We start from the raw sequence: 17,543 nt of genomic DNA, 5'->3' as shown, positions 1-17,543 counted from the left end.
TATTTGGCATGTTGGAGACATCTATTATCTAAATTCTAAGTATCATGTCATGACATTTAGTGTTGTTTTTCACTTTTTATGTACTATTTACGTTAGATTGTTTCATGTCATTTGGTAATGAAGTTTTTTTATTTTCATGATATTTGGCTATATGTCATTTATGTGGTACTATTTCATGCTATTTGATATGACTTTTTGTGTCTTTTTCATGCTATTTAGTATTATAACATATTTAGTATTTTTTATAACTTTTTTCTGAATTTATAATAATTTTTGCAAGATTTTTTAATATTTCAGATATATTATTATTTTAATATAGTGACCCAATCAATCCATCCAACTCAATCCGAACTTCGTCGGGTTGGTTCGGATCGGGTCCGAAGAAGAAATTCGTGAAATCCAACCCAACCCAGACAATTTTGATCGGTTCGGATTTTATTTTGACAAAAAATCCATCCAACCCAACTCATGTGCACGTCATCAGCTTTTACCATTTGAGTTATGTGTCGATGATATGTTTATATCTTCCTTTTTGTGATAAGATCATTTTAACTACAACAAAATCAATGCTAAGTGCTAACAACTATATATTGAAGTTGTTTAAATTAATGTTGAACTCAACATGCTATATTAATGTCAATGTATAAAAAAATTCTTAAATCCACAATAAATAGTGACAAATTTTAACTTTTACATTTATGTTTTGAGATACATAAAATTGCGTACATTGATTATAACAACAAACCAAACATATACTCAATCCATTTCAGAATAAGTATTCATTTAGAGAAGATGCACTCATATTAAGAATTATAATAAATATAGTTAACTCTTAAAAATATATTATTTATTTTCCTAGTTTGCCCTAAAGGCGTATTTCTATGTCTTCTCATTTATTGTTCTCATAGGGGTATTATATGAAAAAAAACAATTAATGCAACCTTAAAATTATAAATGGACACTTATATTGAAACAGAGAGAGTACTAAAGAGTATCTCTATCCATGACTTTTACTTAAATTTTTTATTTTTTTATATTATTATGTATAATTCTCTATAATACATAGTATATACATTTAGGAAACATTCTAGGTCACCTAATATCTAATGTGGCATTCGATGGTTGACAATTTTTCGTTCAAATCCTATGTGTCATCCACATTTCGGGCTTAGCACCTCCCCTTTAGAATTTTTTTTTTTTTTTACATTGATGGTGAAATTTTAGAAGTTATTACCTATTACCTATTACATACTAAGTGTAAATCGCCATCAACATTAACCAAACTTAATATTTTATTTTATTTTTCTTTAAAGTTGCAACTCCATTTTTGATACATTTTTTTTGAATAATTATTCTTTGACACTTTAGAAATGAGTTAGAATTAGAAAGAGGTGGAGGAGGAGAGAAATAAAAAGAAAATAAAAAGTAAGAGAGCGAAAGTATAAGATGTGGTGTAACAAAAAAAATATAAAATGTGATAGATAATAAAAGTAAATAATAAAAATAAAAATATGTGGAATGAAGTCGAGAAAAAATGAAAGTAACAAAATATGGTATCGCCAATTAGGACTGATTTTAAAGAAAAAAAAAGAAGTATCATTGACGATTTACACTTGGTAGGTAATTAAAAAAGAGATTAATTTCTATGCACCGACGGTGTAAAAAGTTTTATATCATCATTCAATCACAACCTTCCATTTTCTATTTTAGATATTTTTAAATTTAAAATTAATTGTGAGCTAACAAATTGGAGGGATGTGATTGAATGATGGTGTAAAACTTATTTACAACGTCGGTGCATAGAAATTAATCTCATTAAAAAAACTACACAGTAAAATTACAGCCGTATTACTTGTACTAAAATATAATTTCCTCTACCTCTAGAATGCTTAAAATAATATAGTCTAATGTATGTGTCAGTACTACTGTACTACCACGTGGACATTAGTGTCCCGTGAACCTTGCTTATATCAAAATTATTGAGTCAAGAATGTTAGGCTAATAGCAATAGTTCTGATTTTTTTTTGGACTTTTAGCCCCTTAGAGCATCAGCAACAAAGAAGCTTTGTAAGTTTCTTTGTGACATGTCATTTAATGTAAAATTTCTTAACTGTTACAGAAAATGAAGTTTCTCCACGTGGCAAGCAACTTTGTTCCAAAGTTTCTTTCTAGAGAAACTTTGAGCTCTCTTCTAATTTTAATGATTAAAAAATAAAAAAAAACAAATAAAAAAGCAAATAAATAGGTAACTGGAATTACAAGAAAGTAGTGGGGGGTATATTGTGGGGTCCATTTAAGAAATTTTTTAAAATTTTTGGGTTGGAGTAAAAAGTGAGTAGAGTTTATTAAAGTGGTTTAAATGACGTGGCATTACCAAAATTTAAATTAGAAACTCTAATGAGTTTCTTGGATAATGATGGTTTAGAGCAACTCCAACGCAGGTTGCTTAACCTGGTTGGAGGAAATAAGCAACGTTGCTTATTTTTGTGCTCCATTGGAGCTTGCTGAAGTGGCGTTGCTAAAAGCTCAAAGCTAAGCAACGTTGCTTATTAAGCAACGCTAAGCAACGCTCCTTAACTTCCTGCCTGACTTAAAAAATTGTTTTTCCTCTCTCCATTCAGCAACAGAATCCAGTTAAAAGAAGAGGGAAACCCAAACCATCAACAGAATCCAGTACAAGAGGAAAGGAGAAATTTATTCAACACAAACAGAAAAAAAAATATCAAAAAGAAGAAGAAATTTATTACAAAATGAAGCTTGACATGCATCCAATAAAAAAAATACACAGCAAAAATAAAAATACACTGAAGGAACTTCCATCTGGCGGCTTGCATGTCCCATCTGGCGGAGGCCTCCACCTGAACCTCCGATCTGGCGGCTTGCAAGTAAAATACACTGAAGGAACCTCCACCTGAACCTCCGATTCGTGAAGGAAACCATGGAGGAACCTCCAATCGGCTTCGATTTGTGCCTTCTGACTTCGATCTGTGCGAAACCCATATCATGCATGCACTGATCGAAGATGAGAAGAGGGGGTGAGAAGACAATATGGGTATTTGGCGCACGACTTCGATCTGGGTTTGAGAGGAGAGGAAGAGGGCGACGGTTTTCAGAGGAGAGGAAGAGGGTGGCGGCGACTTCAGAGAAGAGGAAGAGGACGGCAGCGGTTTTCAGAGGAGAGGAAGAGGACGGCGGCGGTGAGAGTGAATGCGTTTTCAGAGGTTGGTGAGGAGAGCGTTTGACAGAGAAAGAGAACGCGTTTTGTTTATTTGGATGAGTGTTTTGAAAGCATGAGTGAAAGATGTGTCGTTTAGGGTTTTATGGGTCGTTTTGGATTTTTTTGGGTTGTTCTATATTTTTTTTTGGGTCGTTTAGTAAAATCTTATAACTGTTTGGCCCAGATTATTTAAAAAAAAAAGTCAGATGGGTCCAATGAATTCAATACCATGTTCAATTTTAAATGCTTATAAAAAAAGTTCAATTTTAAATGCTTATAAAAAAAGTCCAATTTTAAATATAGTATATTATTATAAATATTAATTAATATTTAAATTTAAGTCATGATTATGTGGAAATAAATAATATAAATATATGTGGTACAATGGGGCCCAACTAAAAGTAAAATAAGCAACCGTGACTGGAGTGAATTCTGCATGGGTTGCTTAAGAGTTGCTTAAATCCTATGTGGCAGTCTGGACCCACCAAAATAGAATTTAAGCAACCCAACAAGCAACCATGCATTGGAGATGCTCTTATATGATTAAAAAAAAGAATATTAGGGACAAAAAATATGACAGCAATATGTCAAATATTAGGAACCAATTAATCATACTTCCTTCAAAATAATATTTATGTTTTTCTGTGAACATATATATATATAATATTTGTAACTTGTAAGTAACAATCAAACTCTTTTGTTTTTTTTTGAAAAAAAAAATAGGATTTTGATTGACAAATATGCTGATCAAGTCCAAGGCAATCATACTTGAGCTTAAATAATATTGGTTCAAGTGGAGCTGTTTCAGATCCCCTCAAATATGAGATCAGTAATTTGGAGTTTACTATTTTACCTACTCAAAGGGATGAACTTTGAGTCCCCCAAATAAAATTAACTAGCAATTGTCCTTCCTCGTAAACTAAAATTGCCTTAGGGGAGTGCTTATGAAAAAAAATTGATCAGAAATATGGATTTTTTATTTAATTAAATTGATTGATATGATAAATTTTTGAAATTTAATTCTTTGACAGTCAATTTTTTTTTTACCCTATCAGTGCATTAAAATTAAACTATTTTAAAAATATATGCAACGTTAGTGTAAATTTAATTTACAGAGACATCTAATTGATTTCTGATAAATTCGAAAATGAATTTTTATTTTAATTAAAGTTTAAATGAATGTAATTATTCTTTCATAATATAATTGGATGTCATTATAAAATTTATTTACATTGATAGCGCATCATAATTAGAGAAAATAGGAGATGCACTGACAGTGTAAACTTGTTTTACACATGCACCCAATTGATTTCCGCCACATCAGCAATTTATAAATTTACTAATTAAAATTAAAAAGATTTGTAACTACTTAGTCTTATGTGGCATAATGTGATTGGACGTCAGTGTAAAACTTCTTTACACTGACAGTGCATAATTAATCTTTTAAATTTCATCTTCATCCAAAAGTGGTAGATTCAAGGGGAAATATTTCAATGAAAGAATTATCATTTCTAATGTTTTAAAACTCTATTTTAAATTTTCAGTAACAACAATTAAAGTATATTTATTTTAAATTCAACATAAAAAAATATTTTAAATCTCACTCTAAACTTAACAAGATGTATAAGTTATTTTCTCTCTCCTAAGTTAAACTGAATTAAAATTCAATAAGTTTTTGCTCATACTTTACTCCCACCATGCATAGAGTGAAAGGAAGAAAAGTCAGAAAAATGAATCAGAAAAGGAAGAAAAGTGTTGTGATAAAAAAAAAATACATGAAGAAAAAATGTGTGAAAATGAAACGAAAGAGATATAAGTCAAAACTTATTAAAATTCCTCACATCCTTATCACGCCCTTGAAAGGTGTGTTTGGTTCAACAGATGGGGGATGAGAAATATTTGAATGGAGGGGAGGAGAAGAGAAGAGATAAAATATTAGAGGTTTTAATTGCAATCATGCACGGTTTAGAGAATGAGACATCACGATAGTGAAAGTGAGGGAAAATAAAGTTTACTATTGTCCTTTATTAGAAATCATTTTTTATATGTTTTTTTTTCCATAAAAATATAAGTCATTTTACAATATTTATAAAATACTAATTATTTTTTTCATCTCTACTCTTACGCAAAACGAACTAGCAAGAGATTGAGTTGTTGGAACAATGGTTCACACATTCGTTTCTTATTGGGTACAAGATCGAAAAAAGAATGCATTGGATGGATGCCCGAGCATTGAGAAGGAAGGGCATTAAAAGATTTTTTTCGCTTTTCAAAATTTTGCTTTATTTTTAAGACCACTATCATCTAAAGATAGATGAAATTTTTCAATGCGGGTAATTTAATTTTTTTTAAGGAGAATTACAAATTTATCGATACTAAGTAATTGTGACTTATAATAAGAGACAAAGTGAGTACTTAATTGGTTAATGAGCAAAGAAGAGACATTTTAAAATAAACTTACTTTTTTTGTTAGACTTGGAATACTTAAACACAAACAATGAGTCATAAAAACTTTGCATTGGAGATGCTCTAACACAAACATTTTTTTAAAAAGAATGATATTTTTATCTAACGAAATATTTTCCCTCCAATTCCCTTACTTTTGGAGGGAGACAAATAAGTTATTAGAGATTTTTGAGTCTCTCCTTTCACTCCAATTCCGCTTTTCTCTTCTAGGGTCCATCTCCTCTAAAAAGAGATAGTATAATTTAGAGAAATTGAAATAAGTGATTATAATCATTAATCAAAATAAGTGATTTTAATACACCCTTGAAACTCATAAGTCTCAATCTGCGTCTGCGAACGAAGCAGGAACAACACAGCATGAACCCTTTGGTCTCAAGCTATGAGAGTGTGAGTCGTAAAGCACATTCCATTTCTTTGCATCTTTGGTTTCAAACTTTCAATCTCTTACTTGCCCTTACTTTGGTGTTTTGATCCCTTAGTGTGTGACTTTCATTTTCATGCATCTCTTGGTTGTTGAGTAAATTGTGTGAACCAAATGTGTGTTCATGAACTGCACGCTAGGTGTTTGATAAAATTACTAACTCGTGCATAACCCTGTTTTTAGCGTAAGGTTAAGGTTTTATTAAGTAAGATGAATGATGCATCCTGCCACGAGATTGACTAGTCGAGGCCGCTTAGGTGGGGATGATTATAATATTGATTGAGGCTGGGAATTGGGGTTGTTGTCGCCACTCACCGGCACTTTCATTCAAGCCAATAATTGTTGGAGCCTCTATCTCTTTGTGAACCAAATTTAAGGGAACTAGTATTTGATGTTGATGTATATCATTGCTGGATGCCACTGTCATTTCTAGTGGTTTATGAGATTACTTTTCTGCTTGAACTTTGAATATTCTGTCTTCAAGGGTATCGGCCAAGGGGAAATAGTGAGCAGCAGTGCGCCTTCGGTGTTCTCAACATATGTTTTCATTGTTTTATATGATAGCACTTTTTAATGGGATTTAACTGATAGAAGCATTGCATTTATTTATGTGTTAGGTTGTCATACAAATACAATAAGCTGACTGCTGGAGCTGTATTTTATGCAATGGCAAAATATGCTTTCGACAGGCCCCATAATTGAGCTAGTGAGCTTTACTCCTTCTCTCTATTGCTACCTGATCTTAATAATATTTTCCATTCGTTTTCTAATAAGGCATTTATTTCTTATTAGATAATTTCCATAATTTAGTTTAGAACTAGAAACCTATTTCGAAAACTGGGAATCTTGGGACACTTGTCAGAGCTACCAAGTTACTGAATATGCAGAATGAGATAAATGAATAAATTGGAGGCTTGAGTGAGGCAAGTGATGAGTCAAATGGAAGATAATGCAATTAAAAGAGGTGCAGGAAGACTTACCAAAACATTAAATAAATCATTGAAAAGAATTGGCACTATATGGTTTTACTAAAAAAAGTTTTTGATTGATTCCAATGGGTATACTTAATGGTTGCATAATGATTGATTTGCCTGGGATGATTTTTTCAGACTGTTTGATTAAGAATGGTCAGGAACTCAGGATGTACTTAAACAATGGAAAAGGGTTCTTACATCCTATATGTAGAAGAACAGTTGCATCTATCAATTCTTTCCTCTTTACATGTTTAAGTTTTTCACTTTCATTTGTGTAGCATGCATGTTCAGGTTAGCTTAAGTTTGAACTTGATTGCTTTAACAGGTAGGTTTTTGACCATTAGTGTTTAACAATGAGAGAGAAAGGAAGAAAAATGTGACACACCAATTCAAATCCATTAACAGCAATAGATCCTTCATACACCCTATGTAACAATATGATGGAACCATAGGTAGCCCATGGATCATAGCTGTAGGTGGTGGGTGTTTTATTCAAATTATGATACAGAAACCAGAAAAGGAGCAGTTTGCCTTGGCTAACAAAACTCCCAGGAAAGCCACACAGAACACCAGAGACCATATCGCTGTTAATCATTAATCACACAAAGCCACAATTAGTTATTCAGATTGGAAATGCCTCAATGATGGATGGCAGGGCATTGATCTTGATGATGTTGTAACGAGGGAATCCTGTTTCTTTAAATAGATATTGCCAGTTCTCTTCAGTCCTTTCTTTCCCACCAGAGTTGTGTGCGAGCAGCATCATGTCAAATGCATGGCCAGTGTCAGAAAATGGTTCATTCCCTTCAGGCTGCAAAACATGATCCACAATGATGACCTTTCCAGTCTTCTCTGGTATTGCCTCTCTGCAGTTCTTCAAAATCTTGATGCAATGCTCATCGCTCCAGTCATGAAGAATCCACTGCAATTCACCAAAAGAAATATTTGAAAGTGTTAGATGCCCACCGATATTCTAAATTTATCAAAGATCATTTTCATAATGTTTACAAGCAAAATGTTATCAGCCAATATCCCAGAATCTTAAGTACCAGCAATGAAATAGTTTTGGATACCTTCATGTAAATAGCATCAGCATTAGGAACAGAGACGAACATGTCTCCTCCAACATGGGTGATTCCATCGTAGGGTGGTGCTGTGGCGACCACATGAGGCAAGTCAAAGTTAATGGCTTTGATGTGAGGGTAGGCTCTGACAATCTCAGAGAGAGATCCTCCAATACCACCTCCAACATCAACCAATGATTCAATCTGGTTGAACCCATCCTTGTACCCAGAGATAACAGCCCTGGACACAATCCTAGCCGTGCAGACCATACCCTCATTGAATAACCTGTTGTACTCTTCATCTAAACCTGTCATCTCAAATTGATCATGGCCATGGCACCTAAAAAAGGGAGTGCCATTTTCCTTGCCTTCCCTGACAGTGTCACTAATGTAGTGAGCAGGGTTCAAGTGAATAGGGTGGTTCTCTAGCAGCAACATGGGTGCTAAGGTCAATTTTGTGTCCCTTAGGATCCATTTTGAAGCCCGTGTTAAGCCATAGAGCGTCTCTCCACTCTCTGACTTCTCTGCACTGAAGATCTTTCTTCTCACCATCACTCTCATCAATCTTTCTAGCAATTTGACATCTGGGGAGGGTGCATCTTCAATGTTGGCAGCAATTTGGGACAGGGAAAGTGGTTTGCCAAAACGGTCTATGATGTCAGCTACGCGCAGCTCTATAATACTTTTCAGAGCAACAGAGTCTGTGAATGCACACATGTACCTCCATATTTCAACTTGTCCAAGCAATGATTCTTCCTCCTCCTTGCTCACACCCTGAGAATAAAATTGATATTGGAACGAAATAGATATATGAGAATCATAAGCCCAGAAAAATGGACAAAACTATTTACATGAACATTGAAATTTGCAAGTGCAAATACTTAATTTGATAGGTTTATAACTGTATATTTTTCTGGTCTAACACAGATATCTTAATGGGAGATAATCTTGGTCGATCCAAGAAAAAAATGGTTTATTTGAGATCTTACTTAAAGGAAATCAGGTATGTATCATTTGAACTAAGTGAACTAATTAAGCATGATAAATATACTCCGTATTATATAAATCTGGGCATGTTAACCTTGTAAAATGGGTCTAAATTGAACTAATTTATGTTCCCTCCATTTCAAGAAACGTAAGTTCACAGTGGAATGGCTTCAATTAAATTATGTGGCAGAGATACGATGAAAAAATGTGTCTCAAATAAAATGCATTAGTATGAAATAGCACGTATTGAGAACTAGTTGGCTCGCATTTCTTTTGCAAATTGAGCTAGAACTATTTCATGTTGTGCGTTTTTATAGATTTAAGATGCATTTGTGTTTGATTAGCTAAATTAATTTTTTATGTACTAATTGAAATAGAGATTAAACAAAACAGTGAAATAGATATTTTTGTCCTTCTCATGATGTGTCATTAATGAAACTATTAAGAAAATGTATGAAAAAGATATATCATTACTCATGCCATAAGAATATTTCCTCACATCCTTGTCATGTGTGCACTTAGGGATGACAATTTTGCCCAAACCCATGGGTATCCGCCCGAACCCGATCCGATTTAAATGGTAAAATCCGAGTTGACTGGATTTGGGTTTGGGTTTGGTAATAGTTAAATCCGTGCCCATACCCGCCCAAACCCGAACCCAAAGATACCCGAAACATAAAATTACAAAAAAACCCTCATACATATATATATTTATAAACTTTGTTCTTAATGTTTGATGATTATTTGTACTTTTGTATGTTTGAGAAAGTAAACTCTAAACTATTGTTGTCTCACTTTTGTGATAGATGAAGATGATGAATAGTATTTGTTTTTTCTTTCTTTCAATGAAAGTAGGTTCTGGATCGGGTTGCTATTTTATGTAACTAATAGGTTTGAGTTTGGGTTTCGGGTAAATTCGAAACCCAATGGATTTGGGCATGAATTTCATTTTATCGCCCAAGAGGGTTTGTATTTGGATTTGGGTTTGGGTTCTAGGATTTGAGTTTGGGTTTGGTAATTGTAAAACCCGTGCCCGATCCTACCCGTTGCCAATCTAAAAATATAGTTTAATCTAATATCCTAGGCAACTTATGTTGTGCCACGTAGTGTCAAGGGAAAACATATTGGTATGTCATGCATGCTCTACGGTGTGAAATACAAATGAAGTAGTTACATTTATCATTTTGTATGTGTCAATAATTTCATCAATAAATATATGAACAAGATATAGTATTACTCGTACTACATTTCGAAAAAAGTATTACTCGTACTAAAATAAATTTTGTCACTCCATTTCTATAATAATAAAATCTAATTCAAATAAATGTTTGGTTTGGATCAAATCAGGCTATGTTTTTTAGAAGAGGCTAAGAAACAAAACTAGAAAAAGAAGAGAAAACACCCGAGACGAAACAAAGGTCAAGCGAAACTAGTTCTTATCGCATTCGCCAATGGAAGCGGAGTAATGGTTGTCACGGGGATCCAAGGCGAGAAGAAAATCTCTCGCCTGCTGAGCTTCCACTTCGGTCAAGAAATTTGCACCTGCATTCCCCTCCCTAAGTTTGCATTATCATTTTACTAATTATATTTACTATTTTTAAATTTCTTTTACATAAATCTTATCAAGTTCATTGGCTTGGAACTTCCTCACCTAACCCACAATGTTTTGTTATGCATTAAATTTGCTTTCACTTGATAACCATATCTAACTTGTTATTTTTATAGTGTGGGTTTACAAACTAGACATATGTACGAGTGAGGGTACAATTTCAAACATCAGGAAAGTCATATGTCTCGAGAGACTGTCACCGTTTCTCGATCGAGATTACACCGATTAAAAGAAATGAGTCAGATTAATTTTTTTGGCTCAATATAAGTACTTTAAAAAGGGGTTCACGTGAGCTATAGATCCTGTTGCAAGTGCGAAAAAAAGCTACACCACCTGAAAACATTATTATTAGGAAAACCAAACCGGTCATGTTGATCCGATCGTTGAATAGAAATTCAGTCAAGTGATCAATTCATTTGATGAAAAAACTACGGTAAATTTCAAAATAGATGAGAACCAATAGAATCGGACCGTAACAGGCGAAGACATATTTTTGAACGAGTATATTGCAAAAAAAAACATTACTATATATTTTTAATTTGATAAAATGTATTTTATTCAAATAAAAGCCTAATTTAAAATTTAATTTGACTTAATTTTCTAACATTTCATTTTAATTAATTATTTGATATATTAGTTTAAAAAAAATTGATATATTATATAATATTAAAATAAATACTTAATATTACTAGTTCGATCTTAATTAAACTATCAATCATGAACCAATATCTTTGCGGATTCAATAGCTGGTCAATTTTTTTTAGAACATCATTAGAATATTATTTCGACAAATATTTTCATCCTCCATTAATGATATTTTTATCCTTGATACAAGTCACTTTTACAGGAGTTTTTTTTTATACTACTATCAATCAAAATTAGAAAACTCAAACCAAGACAAAGAAATAAAATGATATGTTAATATGTATTTAAAATCAAATTAGATGATAATATATTTAACAATATAAAAAATTTATTTATTAATTTAAAAGATTTTTTTTTGTTTCGCAAGGTATCTCACAACCGATAGACAGACGACAACCATGAAACTAATTTTTCGAGGTTTGTAGATCACATTAAATGAGGAAGTCTCTCCTAACTTTTATTAACTTAAAGTTAGAACGGTTGAAAAAGTGGTTGCACAAAGTTTATATTATAAAATATTTGCACTTATATAATAAGTTTATGAAAAGTGGTTGCACAAATTTTACAATATATAAAAGATATGATTATCTAACTTATCCTATTAACCACATAATCAAATATCATTTATAGAAAAAGTGAATTGGGTACTACACCAAATTTTCACCAGAATTTTTTGAAGAAGTGATTCTATAAACATATGATTGTTGTTGACATCCAATTCACATACATGTTAGTGAGCTGTATGTCTAATCATCATTTACCTTTTAAACATACTTTTGGTTCGCCTTCAATGTACTTATAATCTCATGAGGTAAGTTGTTAGACTACCCCATGAAACATGAACTTACATACCCTGTCAGTCTGATCTGGTTTTCACTGGTTTAGCTATCTTAGAGCACTTACAGACTTAAACAAGGTTAAATAATTAATCAAAATTCTATTCTTTTTTTCTTATGGCAATTGATATTTTTTCAGAAGTTATTTAAAAGTAAAAATAAATTGATCCAAACACAGACACAGTCTAATTAAGATTCTACAGTGCTTTTGCCGTCTCTGTTATAAAAAAAATTATACTTAGTTGTCAATCACATGCAGATGTAAGCAATAATACATACGGATCAAAAACCTCCAAAGTCAACACTTATAATTTCATCAATTGCAGATTTTTTTTTCTATTACCACTTTACATAATCACCAATATAAGCTAATTGTAACCATAAAAAACTGAAGTCACAGTTATTTATTTTTTGTTTTTTGAATTCCATTTCCTGTAGAGTTTCTCAAAACTCCTTATTCTCTCAGAAGCTGTCTAGCCAGAGAACCATGGAACCCGAACTTTATCCAAACTGTGAAGGCAGGGGTATAGTGTTGGTCCAGTGTACCAAACTGGAATAACAAAACCTCATATATTCAAAGTTTAGATCACTTAATAATCAAACTGCAAATAACATGCCAATAAATCAATCAAATTTCAAGATCAATTGTAATAAAGCTAAATCCATTTTTATATGTAACAATGCATAAAATGGTCACAAATTTAATCAAACATGGCTATGTACACAATATTGTTCCTAAGCTTTTACATATTCTTTAGGTTTACACTTGATTTTGGCATCATATCAGCATGTTTAAGACCAACTTATAACCAATTATTTACTCAAGTCTCATTATTAAGATTGGTTATTTGAGTGTTAACCATGCTACTCACCTTGAAGGCCAAAGGGGGGGAGTGTTTGGAAAGAACAGTCTCCATGATTTGTGGGAATTCTATACTAAGAATAAGACGCGTGTTCAGAACAGAAGAACCTTTTGTTTTACCAAAAGCAACTTGCTCCCCTCAGAGTTGGTTGCTTCTGTGCAGCTTGCTTGCAAATGATCGGTTAATAAAGATGAAGAGGTAGCATGACGTGTATGGTGGATTGGTGAGTTTAACATACGTGTGCGGTTGAGATTGGAAAAACAAAATTCTATGATGGTGAAAGTGAATTATTTATGTCGACATGATAATGTGATGGATGAGTGTGTGGTGCATATTAGAAACCATTAAAGCATGTGTTCTGCTTTTGAGCTACTACTTTGGTACTGAGAGGAGATATTGAACATGAATCGCAGCTCTGGTGAATTTGAACCATGATTCATCTGACACGTACGAATTTTGGAAAGTGAATGAATCCAATGGGATACATCTAATGAAGAACATTAGTATAATTTTGTATCATTAGTTCTCCAATGAACAAGAAGATGATCTGATTGCAGGGTCATGTTTAAAGAAAAAACTAATTAGCATAGCTAATGACAAACATGGGGTCACATCGCCAATTTTCTGCACCGTTTGAATATTGACACGTTAACACAAATGTACATTTGCAAAAAAGTAATCCTTCAATAATTGAGATAGAAATTGGTGTTGGAAAAGTCTTTCTGCTAAGCCACTAACAGGTACTGCTACCTAATGTAAGAAAGGATTCATCTCTCCTCTCTATTTGATTCTCCTTCATTGTTCCTCTAATTGAAGAGTGATACTTCAACAATGAAAACTTGTAACTGAGGAGAATATCGCAGTTTCATAGTAAATATTTTTTTTATGTTGAAAGATCAGGAAAGAAAGATATTAAATCAGAGGTGATTTCAATCCATGCAGTAAAATAGGGGCAAGGATGAGGATGACTTCATATAACATTACTTTCTTTTTTTAGTCAAAGCAAAACAATAGTTTGAGGGATACAATTCCTCAACAAATTGTTGTATAGAAATGTTTTAGAATTTAGATTAAGTCTAACTCTACCCCAAAAGCCACCTTAGAGATGAGGGCTGCAACTATTTGGTCATATTTCTAGTCAATGTGAACCTTCTTAGATGTGTTGAAGTCAATATCTCAGAGGTGTAACACTGTATACGTGGCCAAAACATATAGCACAAATTCTCTTGTGTGTGTATCATAAAACTATACAACTTCTATGGAATTATACCAGAAATTAGTTGGTAGATTGGACCAACCAAGCCCATCCCAGTTGGGCCCAGCCCATCTTTTCTGTATGCATAAAGTCAATTTCAGAATGGCAGAGTCAGCCTGTTACTAACAGGGCCTTAGGGCCTCAATCCATAGTTCTATACGTATCAGCATCAGCAAGAAGTAGTTAACTTTCGCGAAAAGATAATAGATCTACTCAACTAACCCCAGGTTTTAGACCCAAAATAAAAAACATATGGTTTGTATTCAGCATATCACTATGTGAAGAGGGTGAGAAAAATCAGTGCTTGAAGGGAAATGAAGGTTGATTTTTCAGCAAGTAGAATCTCTTGAGATGCTTCATAAATCAATGGGAATAAGACTTAGTTAACAAAAAGATCTGCCATGATTATAACTAGTATGGAAGAGGAAACTTGTATGAATGAAATAAAATTTGGAAAAAAGCTACAACCAACACAAACAAACAATATGCAATGAGATTTTAATAATTATGTGTCCTGCAATCCAGCTATATGTGTGTGTGTGTGTATAACTAGTTTCCATCTTGAATCTCAGCCTGATGAAACTTTAACTTCAACGAGTTTTTAGTCTTTCATTTGGAACAAAGACCTCAAAGGGCATAATAAAATGTAAATAAAGTGATTTTTTAAATTTTCCTTTTCATATCCAAGACTTGAACCTAAGGGCCCAAGATAAAGTGAAAGGAGTTGCAAACACAAACCTCGGCCCGGACATGTCATGACAGCATGCATCATCATGTTGCTATTTACACACCACACTTAGCATCATGTAAAACAAAAATAGCAAAGGAAGAAAACAAAGTATGTGATGTGCTCATGGTCAAATCAACACTTTCAGCAGAAAACTTAAACAGATCATGAACCACAAAGAAGAATCATAGTTGGACATAACAGTAAAGTTATTGTTCACCTTTGTTAGCATACCAAAGATTCCCCCCCCCCCCCCCCCCCCTCTTCTTGAGGTCTCAAAACCAACAATTGCATTAGCTACTGCCACCATGAACATGAGGAAATTCTAGTAAAACAACAGTAAACAAATGAACAAAAACATGAACAAACTAGTCATATTTCAAGATGAAGCTACCCAGCTAGACTCCAAGATGGAACCATGGTTGAGATTTGAGAATGTGCCATAAAAGAAAAATCAGAGAATAACAAATATATAAGTTTCATAACATTTAGTCGAGGCCCTCAACTAAATGTAATGAAGCTTATATATTTGCTATCACTACTACACTACATTTAGTTGAGGGTTCATTCTCTGAGCAGAGAGTATATATGTAGAAAATTTTCATGAGATAATTAGTCTCATGACAGGCGGACAGATGATGATACCTTGTTAATTCCAAAAGAGCAGCAAATATATAGGCTTCAGAGCAGGCTCTGCATAAGCCATGTTTTCCTCTGAGGCAAGAGATTCACTCACACACCCAACAAGGAGAAAGTGGCATTCCTCCTCCTATGTACATGTTTCGACACCCATTTGAATTTAATGGAGACAGACACAACAAAGTTGAAGTAGTAGATACCTGTAAGGCACGAAATGGCACCTAAATGTCAATCTTTTCAGCGCAACCAAATTGAGTGAGTTAGTGACAGCCAACCAGGAATTTAACTCGACAACTGTAATGTGATGTGCCAGGTTTTGAGACTTTCATTTTAGGATCCACGCCAGCATGCGTTGTCAACTTGCTTGTGTCCAGGATAAGATATCTTTTAGGCGAATAACTTCTCTTGAAATTTCACATCATTTTGTCGGATTAAAATTACGTACATCTCTATCTCTATCTCTATCTCTATCTCTTCCATTACACTATTATAGTATTACTATTAAATAAACCATGCCCATCCTGATTTTTATATACTCAAAAGAGTAGTACACTACCAATTAGGACTATTGGGGTATATCTCGTATGAGTGATTACACAAATTTAAACCATGTAAAAATCATTTGTTGAAAGTGACTCTCATGTTACAAGGTCTAATTTGAACAATTGCTTTCAAAAAACAGTTGTCCAAATTACATTTTGTAACACTTATCTATAAAGCATTGTCAACTAGTATTACACATAACAAATATAATTTACACAGTTAAAAACAAAGTAAAAATTATCACAATGTAAACAAATTTTATTTTATTTTCATCTTTCTCGAGTATTATATATCACATTTATTATTTTAAATTTTTATTTCTAGTGTAATTTAAATTGAAAAAAAAGCATAACTAATTAACTTTATAAAATTTTAATATGGAATTTATCCTTTCCTATCTTTTGTGTCGCCAATCATTAGCTTTTCATTCACGCACATCGCCATAGCCACAAAGCTTGTGGTCAAGCATGGGGCTCCATTCTTAATCAAATTTCAAAAGAACCATAGTTTTTTTTTCTTGTCCGCGACCAAACCAACTATAGTTGACAAACAGACGTAAAAAGAAAAGACAAAGTGGATAGCGCACTTGAGAGGGTAAAGACGGTAATCCAATTATGCTTAGGATAACTTTGATCAAGTTGCAACTAGCTATTCAAATGAAGTGATTGTCATAGATACTTCGTGAAAGATGTACCAAAAAAGAGTAACCTATCATGTACCAAAGAGAAAGATACTTCACCAAGAAACAGGTACAGCTTTGTCAAGTAGGTATCTTCTACCCTTAATTTCCTAATCCTGGTTACTGTTCACGGGGCCATTTTTTTTTTTGGGACAACTTCTCTTTCCAATGGCCCATGTGGATGATGGCCCATGTTGTCACACAATTGCATCATGCCCAACCTCAGAGCCGACTCTCTCAGCATCTCCGTCATCATGCAGCCGTTTGCTCTGCCCTCTGTGCTCCTTCTCTACTTCTCCTTTCTTTACTTCTCAACCAGGGACGGACCCACTCACACAGTGGTGTGGGAAAATGATTCCACGTGATTTACAGATTTTCTTTTAATACTAGTATGCATTTCTAAATTCTATACAAAGTTGCCCCCATAACTTTTTCATTATATTGAAAATGCCCCCAAGTTATAGATCAAGCCACTCTAACGGCCCAGTGCTCTAACAAGAAACTGTCAAGCTAAGCCCAACCCATTTTCTTCTCTATCGAATGCACATGCATGCTTTATTTTTTAGATAAATAAAGTCTTTGTTTACATTACTATCATATTCTTCTGCTTAAACATCT

General features: G+C 33.3%; 1 protein-coding gene across 1 annotated transcript; it reads right to left on the bottom strand.

Annotated features, from left to right (window-relative positions):
- Window positions 1-7,455: 7,455 nt before the first annotated feature.
- Window positions 7,456-15,270, bottom strand: LOC130746932 ((R,S)-reticuline 7-O-methyltransferase-like). The gene is made up of 3 exons (XM_057599719.1): window positions 13,092-15,270; window positions 8,152-8,916; window positions 7,456-8,000 (listed from the first exon to the last, which is right to left on the bottom strand). Exons 1-3 carry the CDS (start codon window positions 13,134-13,136, stop codon window positions 7,701-7,703), a joined length of 1,110 nt encoding a protein of 369 aa, XP_057455702.1. The 5' UTR covers window positions 13,137-15,270; the 3' UTR covers window positions 7,456-7,700.
- Between the last annotated feature and the right edge of the window lie 2,273 nt (window positions 15,271-17,543).

The sequence above is a fragment of the Lotus japonicus genome, chromosome 3 (genome assembly GCF_012489685.1).
Source record: "Lotus japonicus ecotype B-129 chromosome 3, LjGifu_v1.2".
In the NCBI taxonomy this organism is placed as follows: Eukaryota; Viridiplantae; Streptophyta; class Magnoliopsida; order Fabales; family Fabaceae; genus Lotus; species Lotus japonicus.
The sequence above is the reverse complement of the archived record's forward strand: the minus strand, read 5'-3'. Positions and strand labels throughout refer to the sequence as shown.